The sequence below is a fragment of the Phacochoerus africanus genome, chromosome 9 (assembly GCF_016906955.1).
Source record: "Phacochoerus africanus isolate WHEZ1 chromosome 9, ROS_Pafr_v1, whole genome shotgun sequence".
NCBI lineage: Eukaryota > Metazoa > Chordata > Mammalia > Artiodactyla > Suidae > Phacochoerus > Phacochoerus africanus.
Genome location: NC_062552.1, coordinates 44,781,717 through 44,793,898, shown reverse-complemented (window position 1 = coordinate 44,793,898; position 12,182 = coordinate 44,781,717). Strand labels below are relative to the sequence as shown.

General features: G+C 40.4%; 1 protein-coding gene across 2 annotated transcripts in view; it reads left to right on the top strand.

The window, feature by feature from the left end:
- The window catches only part of MMUT (methylmalonyl-CoA mutase), a 28,367-nt gene extending 22,492 nt beyond the window's left edge, over positions 1–5,875 (top strand). For both annotated transcript variants that reach the window (XM_047795270.1, XM_047795271.1), the window contains 2 exons: positions 1,272–1,439; positions 5,564–5,875. In XM_047795270.1, coding sequence (XP_047651226.1) covers positions 1,272–1,439; positions 5,564–5,692 — 297 coding nt within the window. In that variant the 3' untranslated portion in view covers positions 5,693–5,875. The remainder of the gene's footprint in view (positions 1–1,271; positions 1,440–5,563) is intronic.
- Positions 5,876–12,182: the final 6,307 nt, after the last annotated feature.

The following is a 12,182-nucleotide window of genomic DNA, read 5'->3' as shown; positions in this document are numbered from 1 at the left end:
AACTAACAACCCAATTGAAAAATGAGCAAAAGACTTGAATAGACATTTCTCCAAGGAAGATATACAGATGGCCAACAAGCACATGAAAAAATGCTCAACATCCCTGATTATTAGAGAAATGCAAATAAAAACTACCATGAGAGGAGTTCCCATTGTGGAAGAGCAGAAACAAATTCAACTAGGAACCATGAGGTTGCAGGTTTGATCCCTGGCCTTGCTCAGTGGGTTAAGGATCTGGCGTCGCCGTGAGCTGTGGTGTAGGTCACAGACACAGCTCGAATCCCATGTTGCTGTGGCTGTGGCATAGGTTGGCGGCTGTAGCTCCGATTGGACCCCTAGCCTGGGAACCTCCATATGCCGTGGGTGTGGCCCTAAAAAGTAAAAACAAACAAACAAAAAAAACTATCATGAGATACCACCTCGCACCAGTCAGAATGGCCACCATTAATAAGTCCACAAATAACAAATGCTGGAGGGGCTGTGGAGAAAAGGGAACCCTCCTGCACTATTGGTGGGAATGTAAGCTGGTCCAACAACTGTGGAGAACAGTGTGGAGGTACCTTAGAAATCTATACATAGAACTACCATATGACCCAGCAACCCCACTCTTGGGCATATATCCGGACAAATCTTTCCTTAAAAGAGACACATGCACCTTCATGTTCATTGTAGCACTATTCACAATAGCCAAGACATGAAAACAATCCAAATGTCCATCAATAGATGATTAGATTAGGAAGGTGTGGTATATATACACAATGGAATACTACTCAGCCATAAAAAAGAACAAAATAGTGCCATTTGCAGCAACATGGATGGAACTAGAGAATCTCATACTGAGTGAAGTCAGAAAGAGAAAGACAAATACCATATGATATCACTCATATCTGGAATCTAATATGTGGCACAAATGAACCTTTCCACAGAAAAGAAAATCATGGACTTGGAGAACAGACTTGTGTTTGCCAAAGGGGAGGGGGAGGGAGTGGGGTGGATTGACAGCTTGGGGTTAATAGATGCAAAATTTTGCCTTTGAAATGGATTAGCAATGAGATCTTGCTGTGTAGCACATGTCTAGTCACTTAGGATGGAGCATGATAATGTGAGAAAAAAGAATATATACATGTATGTGTAACTGGGTCACCATGCTGTACAGTAGGGAAAAAAAATTGTATTGGGGAAATAACAAAAAAAAGAAAAAAATGAAATAGTATAAAACTTTACAGATATTTTTGGGATAAATAATGATTTGTCTCTTTCTAATCATTTAGACTCCCCGGGAAGTGGCCCAACAGGCTGTGGATGCAGATGTGCACGCAGTGGGTGTGAGCACACTTGCTGCGGGGCATAAAACCCTGGTTCCCGAGCTCATCAAGGAACTTAGCACCCTCGGACGGCCAGATATTCTCGTCATGTGTGGGGGGGTGATACCACCACAGGTATTGTTCTCCTGAATTTTCTAGTATTGTGTGGGACTCCTGAGTAACAGTAGCTTATATATAGTTCTTTAATTTACTGCATATTTTCACTAAAAATTTGTTGTAGATTTTTTTTTGATATTTCTTTTTTTTGTATTATTTAATTTTTTTTCCGCTGCACAGCATGGGCACCAAGTTCCTCTTACATGTATACATTTTTTCCCCCACCCTTTGTTCTGTTGCAATATAAATATCAAGACATAGTTCTCGATGCTATTCAGCAGGATCTCCTTGTAAATCCATTCCAAGTTGTATCCAATAACCCCAAGCTCCCGATCCCTCCCACTTCCCCCCTCTCCCCAGGCAGCCACAAGTCTATTCTCCAAGTCCATGATCTTCTTTTCTGTGGAAAGGTTCATTTGTGCTGTATATTAGATTCCAGTTATAAGTGATATCATATGGTATTTGTCTTTGTCTTTCTGACTCATTTCACTCAGTATGAGGGTCTCTAGTTCCATCCATGTTGCTGCAAATGGCATTATCTTGCTCTTTTATATGGATGAGTAGTATTCCATTGTGAATATATACCACATCTTCCTAATCCATTCCTCTGTCAATGGACAATTGGGTTGTTTCCATGTCTTGGCTATTGTGAATAGGGCTGCAATGAACATGCAGGTGCATGTGTCTCTTTCAGGTAGAGTTTTGTCCAGATATATGCCCAAGAGTGGGATTGCGGGGTCATATGGAAGTTCTATGTATAGATTTCTAAGGTATCTCCAAACTGTTCTCCATAGTGGCTGTACCAGCTTACATTCCCACCAATGGTGCAGGAGGGTTCCCTTTTCTCCACAGCCCCTCCAGCATTTGTTATTTGTGGACTTATTAATGATGGCCATTCTGACTGGTGTGAGGTGGAATCTCATGGTAGTTTTGATTTGCATTTCTCTTATAATCAGCGATGTTGAGCATTTTTTCATGTGCCTGTTTGCCATCTGTATATCTTCTTTGGAGAAATGTCTATTCAGATCTTTCGCCCATTTTTTAATTGGGTTGTTGGTTTTTTTGCTGTTGAGTTGTATAAGTTGTGCAAAAGCCTTTCAGTTTGGTTAGGTCCCATTGGTTTATTTTTGCTCTTATTTCTGTTTCTTTGGGAGACTGACCTGAGAAAATATTCATGAGGTTGATGTCAGAGAGTGTTTTGCCTATGTTCTCTTCTAGGAGTTTGATAGTGTCTTGTCTTATAGTTAAGTCTTTCAGCCATTTTGAGTTTATTTTTGTGCATGGTGTGAGGGCGTGTTCTAATTTCATTGCTTTGTATGCAGCTGTCCAGGTTTCCCAGCAATGCTTGCTGAATAGACTTACTTTTTCCCATTTTATGTTCTTGCCTCCCTTGTCAAAGATTAATTGACCATAGGTGTCAGGGTTTATTTCTGGGTTCTCTTGTTGTAGATTTAGAGCCAAATTATCTCCTAGTGCTTTTACTAAGTAAATTCTACAAAAGTGGTCGCTGTTGTCTTGTATTCAGACTATATTATGATTCAATGTGCATAATTTAAAATAATAACATAGGGAGTTCCCATTGTGGCACAGCAGAAATGAATCCGACTAGTATTCATGAGGACTCAGTTCAATCCCTGGCCTTGCTCAGTGGGTCAGGGATCTGGCATTGCCATGAGCTGTGGCGTAGGCTGTAGACATGGCTCTGATCCCGCATTGCCGTGGCTGTGGTGTAGGCCAGCATAGCTCTAATTCGACCCCTAGCCTGGGAACTTCCATATGCTGAGGGTACAGGCCTAAAAGCCAATAAATAAATAAATAAAAGAAAAGAACATATAATGCTTCTGTGAGAGAACAAACTAATCACCTAGATAGAAATCTGTCTTCCTCATATTCAATAAATAATGATGCAGAAGAAACAGGATAAAAGCAATAAAATCTCAACCGAAATAGAGACGAATGGTAAACACACAGCCACTGTATCGACCTCTCGCCAGAGGTGGAATGAGCACCCCTTGTCCTGGCTGTGAAGTGGTGAAGTGAGTCCATTAGTCAGTCAGCCGATAGCACTTACTTCTGTTGTTTTAGGGTCACTGCCTTGTGCAGCTCCATGTTCCCAACCCTGATTGCTGCCCTAGCTCAGCACTGTATCAATTACCTGGTCCAGTAAAATCCCCTTTTTAATGAAGCTAATTTGATTGACGTACAGTTTTTTAGAGCCAAAAATATCCTAATTCAGACATAACTGGACTCAGCCTGTCCTAAAAATTATTGGCTGAATGGCAAAGACTTGGAACCTTGAACAAAAAGTGGATCCTTTTAGGAATGGAGAAATGGAAGCTAGGTAACAATCACTAATGTCAATTAATTTATTAAGGGGGCGTGGACACCTTCCATGTATGACCTTTCTTATCAGTTAAAATAATTAGTTGAGATATATATATATTCAGTTATATCAAATTTTCTTTTTTTACCGAGAAAGGAAAAGCATTGGGGTACAGGAACTGTATATGAGATTGCTCTAAGTAAATGATTCATCCATGGTACATAGGCCCCGCCACTATAGCAGGAGTCTGTCAGTGCAGTGTGACCTTGTGCCCATGACTACAGGTTTTTCGCCTCCATTACAACTCAGAATATAAAATAGTGAATTTATACACTGCGTATGAAGTGAGAAAATACATATGTATGAGGTTGTAAGATCGGTAATAATGTGGGGCTGGCAAACAAACTGTATGTTATTCTTTCTAGCAGCACAGTCCTTAATGTGGTATAGTCAACTGAAAACTGCTTTCGTTAGCACATTTCCCTCTTATTTTCACAAATATAGTTTACTCTTCGGGAATATAAAGGACTTGTATTCTTTACTGCTATCTATCTATGGAACACTTATATCTATATTGCAGTTTTAGAGTCTATAATACCTAAGCTCTTGGGTATGATATTAAAATTTAAGAACCAAAATAATTAGGCAGCACAAAATAATTGGAATTGAAATATGAATTGAGAAGAAGTGCAGGCCTGTTATACAAGCAAGCTGACATTTTCAAGAAATATACTTTGTAGAAGTCATATTAAACCGCTGGATATTTGAATTACCTAGAACATTTGTAGGTGTTTGTCATACTTTTTCCCCCATGAGTTTAAAAACTAAGGAACAGTTTCTTTTTTTGCTTTTTAGGGTCGCACCCACAGCATATGGAGGTTCCCAGGCTAGGGGTCCAATCAGAGCTATAGCTGCTGGCCTACATTACAGCCACAGCAACTCAGGATCTGAGCAGCATGATCTACACCACAGCTCACGGCAATGCCAGATCCTTAACCTACTGAGCGAGGCCAGGAATCGAACCCACAACCTCATGGATACAGTTGGATTCATTTCCACTGCACCACACGGGAACTCCTAAGGATCTTCCTATAATGACACACTTGTATGTTAATATGGCTATCCTTTATAATTCTATCAGTTAACACCCATGCATTTTTCTCATTATTTGTTTACAGTAAATATATAAAATGTGCTATTATTCACCTGAAAGTCATTTAAATTTTAATATTTTAAATCAATATAATTTAATATAAATAATATTATAATATATTATAATATAAATCATTCATCAGAAATGATTTAGCCATTGCCGTTGTGGAGCTTACAGCAATAAGATGTTAAGTACCACTGAAGAATTATAGTGTTACAGGAATATTACAAGTTGCACAAGTGAAAAAGAAAAAAAAAAGCAGAGAAGGGCATGGGGAAGATCTTTGTGAGGTGGAAGGGGTGGGAAGGGAGAAAAAGTTGAGAACTTGTCCTCTCCCTCCACACCCAGCCCTGGACGAGGGCTAAGGCCTCTGCAGTGGGGAATCTGAGGAAGAGGTGGGCAAAGATCCCGGGTTGCTGAGGGAAGGAGGAGGGTCATAAACCCAGAGCTCACTCCATAAGCCCCTTTAAAGCCAGCAGAATGGGAGAGGTGAGGAGGTCAGAGATGGAGCAGCAAAATGAAAAATGAGGTTAGTTGATACAAGAGAAGTGGAGCCATCAAGGAGATTAAAGAAGGAAAATGTAGGTTAAGGTCATTGTCCTTTTGTTTCTTTTTGTTGAAATTAGAAATATTGTCTCCTATTAATTAAATAAATTCTTCCAACAGGATTATGAATTCTTATTTGAAGTCGGCGTTTCCAATGTGTTTGGTCCTGGGACTCGAATTCCAAAGGCTGCTGTTCAAGTGCTTAATGACATTGAGAAGTGTTTGGAAAAGAAGCAGCAATCTATGTAACATCCTGTTTTTGTTTTTGCTTTTTTCAAAAATATTCTTTCAATTATGATCAAAGAAGAAAGTGAAGCTATGTCTGCAAATTATTCAGCACTTGATATGTGCTTTCCTGAAAGCTTTAGATTAAAATACTTGACTTATAAGACTGTTGTCATGCTATAAGTATGTATAGTTCCATTTTAATTTTAAAAATCAAAAAAATTATCCTTAAAACTCTATAACATATGCTCAGTACTTTATGAGAAACTCTAGACAGTTATTTTTTAAATTGTGATATTTATTTGAAATATTTCTTATAAATCTATTTACTATTTTAAGAATATCTTAAGAATATCTTTCGGAGTTCCCATCATGGCTCAGCGGTTAACAAACCTGACTGGCATCCATGAGGACTCTGGTTTGATCCCTGGCCTCACTCAGTGGGTTAGGGATCTGGCATTGTCGTGAGCTATGGTGTAGGTCGCAGACGTGGCTCGGATCCAGTGTTGCTATGGCTCTGGTGTAGGCTGGCAACTACAGCTCCGGTTGGACCCCTAGCCTGGGAACCTTCATGTGCTGCAAGTATGGTCCTAAAAAGAAAAAAAAAAAAAAATCTCTATTTTAAGAATTAAACATTGCCTTAAAAAAGATCTGACTAGTCCTGTCTTTAGTTTTACATGTATTTGAGCACCAGAAAATATAATCTATGTATGAATAAAATAATTATGCCTATCTTGGAAAAAAATAGTGGGAGAGTTTTTATGTAGGTAATATACTGTGATGTGGTCCTCAGCCAAATTCTACCAGGATTACTTCAATAAGGGTATTAAATCAGACCCAAAGTTGGAACCCAAAGTCTGCAGAAAGGGCAGACTATTTCTTCCGGCCTGACTCTACTTTCTTTCTGAACTCAGGATCCTATTATTGCTGGGCTTGACTTAAGACCCAGGGGAGTAAGATCTTCATGAATAATCCCTAAGATGAAAGTGCTTATTAGGTTGTTAATATGGCTTCCTCCCGAATGATGATTTAAGTTGGGAGTGTAGAAGGGCTCATGGTGTATGTGTCTAAAAAGACAGAGACAGTGATATAATTCCACCTGAGTCTGAAGACCTGAGAACCAGGGGAGCCCATGGTGGAAATCCCAGTCCAAGGGCTCGAGGAGATGAAATGAGATGTCCCAGCACAATTAATAAGGCTGAGGGGGAGGGATGCTGAATTCCTTCTTCCTCTACCTTTTGTTCTTTTCAGCCCCTCAACAGACTGGATGGTGCCTACCCATATTGGGGAGGGCCCTCTACTTTGCCAAGTCCACTGATTCAAATGCTAATCTCATCCAGAAACACCCTCTCAGACACACCTAGAAATAATGTTTAATCTGGGCACCCCATGGCCAGTTGAGTTAACACATAAAATTAACTATCACAGAGCACTTTCACATTGCTGGTGGGAATGTACAATTATGCAGCTGCTGTGGAAAGTGATATTCCTCCAAAAAAAATTAACATATGGCCCAGCAATTCCACTTCTAGGTATATATCCAAAAGACTTGAGAGCAGAGACTCAGAGATTGGAACATTCACATATGCATATTAATGTTATGGCAGCATTATTTACAATGGCCAAATGCCGGAAGCAACCCAAATGTAGATGAATGTATTAAAAAAATGTGGTTTATACATACAATAGAATACTATTCAACCTCAAAAAGGAAGGAAATTCTGACACATGTAATAACATGAACCTGGAAGACTTTACACTAAATGAAATATGCCAGTCACAATGTAGGAGAAAATGTCCTGATAAAAGGGTAGAAAGGAGAGGAGTTCCCATCGTGGCTCAGTGGTTAACGAATCCAACTAGGAACCATGAGGTTGCGGGCTCGATCCCTGCCCTTGCTCAGCGAGTTAAGGATCTGGCGTTGCCGTGAGCTGTGATCCAACGTGGCTTGGATCCCACATTGCTGTGGCTCTGGCGTGGGCCAGCAGCCACACCTCCAATTAGACCCCTAGCCTGGGAACCTCCATATGCCGAGGGAGCAGCCCAAGAAATGGCAAAAGACCACACCCCCCAAAAAAAAAGGTAGAAAGGAGAGACCCTGGCCGTGATGACTAAGCAAAGTCCAGCCAACTGCCGCTAACCACCCCTCCCCCACGAATCTGCTTCTGTAAGCTTGCTTCTGCATCGACTACCTTGCCTGACCTCACTCCGGTCCAACCAGCCAAGTATGGACCCGGAAGAGGTAGCCTTTAAAAGCCTTGTGAAACCCTTTTTCGGGGCTCAGACTCCGGAGAGTGATCTCCTCTGAGCCCACCGGCTTAATAAACCTGAGTTCTCCAATTCTCCGAGTGCTCGATTGGTTTCTGGCCAGGTACTGCAGCCACAGAGCTGCTGGAGCTGGGACACAACAGCCACAGGGCTGTCGCTAGAGCTGATACACTGCGGCCACAGGGCTGCTGGGCAGCTGCCGTAACATTTCTATAAACATGAGTGGTTAGTATTGTTATTGTATTATTATTATTACCATAATTTTTTATTTAAAAAGAATGAATAAGGCATGAAACTGGGAAGACAGGCAGGAGAAGATCATGTACACAGGCATTGACGGTTAAGGGATTCAGACTTTATCCTGAAGCTAAAGACAGAAATTCATAAAAGGGTTTTAACTGGGGTAAGTAATCTGGTAAGATTTGTGTTTAAGCACAGCAGCTGTGCAGAAGATGCCCTTTAATGGAGGAGACTGGAGATAAGAGACTATTACAATAATATAATAGAGAAATTCTAAGTACGCTTATCTGCTTAGGTGCTGTTCAGAGAGGGCAAAAATGAAGAGGAATCTCATTTTGGAGGACTGAATTGACAGAATCTGGTTTTTATCTAAAAATATATATATATATACAGGCTCTTGATCCTTAGGTATTTGCTGCATGGATCTGCTGTCCCCTCACATTTTACTTGTTCTTTTATGTCCTTTTTTTGATGTGCAGTGATTTCACAACTGGATACACTGGCATCCTGTCAAAAATTAGGAAAAGGTTAGAATTATGGGATTTGTTTTCTATCAATTTTTTTGGTCAATACCGGAGCGTTAGGTGTGCTTTTCCGACTTTGGAAGCACCCTCGAATGATGTCTCTAAGGTACACTGCAGATGTCAAATCCTTTCCCTGCAATTTAATGGAGATTTAAGTGTTACATAAGCATTATAATAGTAATACTGGAAGCGGGGAAGAGGTTTGAAGAGAGGCAGCCTTTTGGAGCTAACCCCGCAGGGAAGTAGGAGAGATCAAGTAACCAAACAAAAGAAAACAGGCTGAATTCTTTCTCTGGTTTCCATTTTACGGAGAGGGGATTTGTGGAATGGAGAGGGGAGGGCAGGGGGAATGTGAAGCAGCTCTGCATCTATATTCGCAGGCAAGATTAGGCCACATGTCACCACCACCCTCCATTGGTACCTTTAAATTCCTATGCACATACTCAAAACCCTTTTTTCTTTAAAAAAAAAAAAAAAAAAAAAAGGATCTGGGAGTTCCCGTCATGACTCAGTGGTTAACAAATCTGACTAGGAACCATGAGGTTGTGGGTTCCATCCCTGGCCTTGCTCAGTGGGTTAAGGATCCGGCGTTGCCATGAACTGTGGTGTAGGTTGCAGACAGGGCTAGGATCCCGTGTTGCCGTGGCTGTGGTGTAGGCCGGCAGCTACAGCTCTGATTCAACTCCTAGCCTGGGAATCTCCATGCCGCAGGCGCGGCCCTAAAAAGACAAAAAAATAAAAAATAAAAAAAAAAAAGGATCTGGGAGTTCCTGTCGTGGCTCAGCAGAAGAGAATCTGACTAGTATCCATGGTAGGACACAGGTTCAATCCCTGTCCTCACTCAGTAGGTTAAGGATCTGGCGTTGTCATGAGCTGTGCTGTGTAGGTCACAGACATGGCTTGGATCTTGCATTGCTGTGGCTGTGGTATAGGCCAGCAACTACAGCTCAGATTCGACCTCCATATGCCACAGGTACGGCCCTAAAAAGACCAAAAAAAAATTAGAAAAGGATGTAATGACACCATTTATGTCATGGTATAAATGCCTGCTGCTGTAGACCATGTTTGTGCTACCAGGAATAATTTTATTTTAAATGAGGAAAAAAAATAACTTACCAAAGCGATGAATATCTAAATATACTGGTTGCTACTTGGTAGACACTCAGTCAAAAGGATGATGATGATAGTGATGATAAAAACACCTGAAGTTATTTCTACCAATAGATAAATCTTGATCCATTTCCAATAATCATGGACCATACTTTAGGCCATTTGACAAAGCTTGATTTTTTATAAGTAGCCAAAAGTTATTGGGAGTTCCCGTCGTGGCGCAGTGGTTAACAAATCCGACTAGGAACCATGAGGTTGCGGGTTCAGTCCCTGGCCTTGCTCAGTGGGTTAAGGATCCGGCATTGCCGTGAGCTGTGGTATAGGTTGCAGACGCGGCTCGGATCCCACATTGCTGTGGCTCTGGCATAGGCCAGTGGCTACAGCTCCAATTGCACCGCTAGCCTGGGAACCTCCATATGCCGTGGGAGCGGCCCAAGAAATAGCAAAAAGACCAAAAAAATAAAAAAATTAAAAAATAAAGTTATATATGTAGTATATGATATATACTTATAACTGCTATATATATATTTACTACTAGGATATTCTTGTCTAATTCGTGCTTATCATTATGAAAAATGCTGTCAACATGCAAAAAATATCTTCAAAGGAAGTCATTTTGGTTTTCCCGATTAAACATAATGCTTTTGTTTTCTGTTCTCTGATCCTCCTTTCATTTATCTTTTTCTGCTGTACCTGTAGGTGTCACCCTAAGTTCAGGATTATTGTTTCCCTGAAAACATATTTGAAATGATGCCCATTCTGGCGACCCATAGGTGCTATGAACACTCTCAGAAAATCTCTTTAATAATCTACTCCGATGCACTTAATGCCATCCTTTTGTGATTGTGATCAGTGGGCGATAAAACTAAATGTTAATTGTTCATGCACTCTGCTGCATGTGTGCTAAAATGATTAGTTCATTAGCAGTGAAACTAGAGTATGACCTTGGAGATGAGATGATTATTGAATTCTATTCAACAAATCTATCCCTAATTCACACTATCTTGTTTTAAGCTATTAATTCTTCATGGCCTGTTTCCTCCCTCTGCATCCAAACCTCTTATTGTTATACTGAACTTCTCTTGCCATTTACCATGAGATCAGGGAATGATATTAAGAAGATTTATACACAATATAGAAATTCCCTGAAGGTCCTTTAAAAAAAGAGAAACGCAGATTTAATAACTTATTTCAGGATTATTCAAATGTCTTTTTGATTCTGAGATCATGGGTAAAATATCAATTCAGTTAAATGCCTTGAATTCATGTAATGTATACTTTTATCGATTGACTATCAGTTGTTAAATTCTCATGTGCTATTACCTTTATAAAATAAAACCACAAGATTTTATTGTGTTAGCAGAGTTCCACATGGCTAATAAACACTACATATGTCTATAGCAAAGAGACATTTTGGTGTTCAATTCTTTCTGTGAATGGAAGGCTAGTCTCTCCATCTTTCTCATCTCTGAGCAGCACCTAAGCAGATAAGCTTAGATACACAGAATTTCTCTATTATTGTAACAGTCTCTTGCTTAGGTACATAAAAGAGTAGAATAACATTGATGATATTCTCAGATTTTTCTGGACTGTCTTTACTTCAAACAGTCTGTCCTATTGTCTCCTTTATTTTTTTTTCTACTCATTAGACCATATGGTCAGCAATATTGGTGACAATTTTCTGTTGGAATAGTCATTTGGACAATAAGTTTCAAAGGGCACTAGGCAGACGGCTGTCTTTGCCTCTAACATATTCTTTGGTTTAAAGCATCAAGATGTCTAAAACTATTCTTCAAAATTGCAATACTTCTGCTAAAAGCCTACTATTCAATTGAACATTTAAATTTGATTCTAAAAGCGCTGCCTGAGAGGGTCATTGCTAATACCGCATGGGTTGTACACTGCCCAACTCCAGGGAGAGCCATTTACCTGGTCGTCTTGCACTGTCCCAGCCCTGCAGGTATTGTGCTGCTGTTTTCCACCTTAAAGCAGGGGGATAATGGCAGAGCTCACGTCAAATGTTTGTTTTAAGGATTAAATGAGATAATGCATCTAACCCATTTTGAACTGTGCAGCCTACAATGAAAGACCAATGAATGTTTACTACAGTAATTATTACATTTTATGCTGGCCTCACTTCCAGACCTTAGAATAAAATAATACGTGCAGGTGTTCCTGTTGTGGCGCAGCAGAAACGAACCTGACTAGCATCCATGAGGACGCAGGTTCGATCCCTGGCTTCGCTCCATGGGTTAAGTATCCAGCATTGCCATGAGCTGTGACGTAGGCTGCAGATTCGGCTCGGATTCTGAGTTACGGTGGCTGTGGCGTAGTCCGGCAGCTACAGCTCTGATTAGACTCTTAGCCTGGGA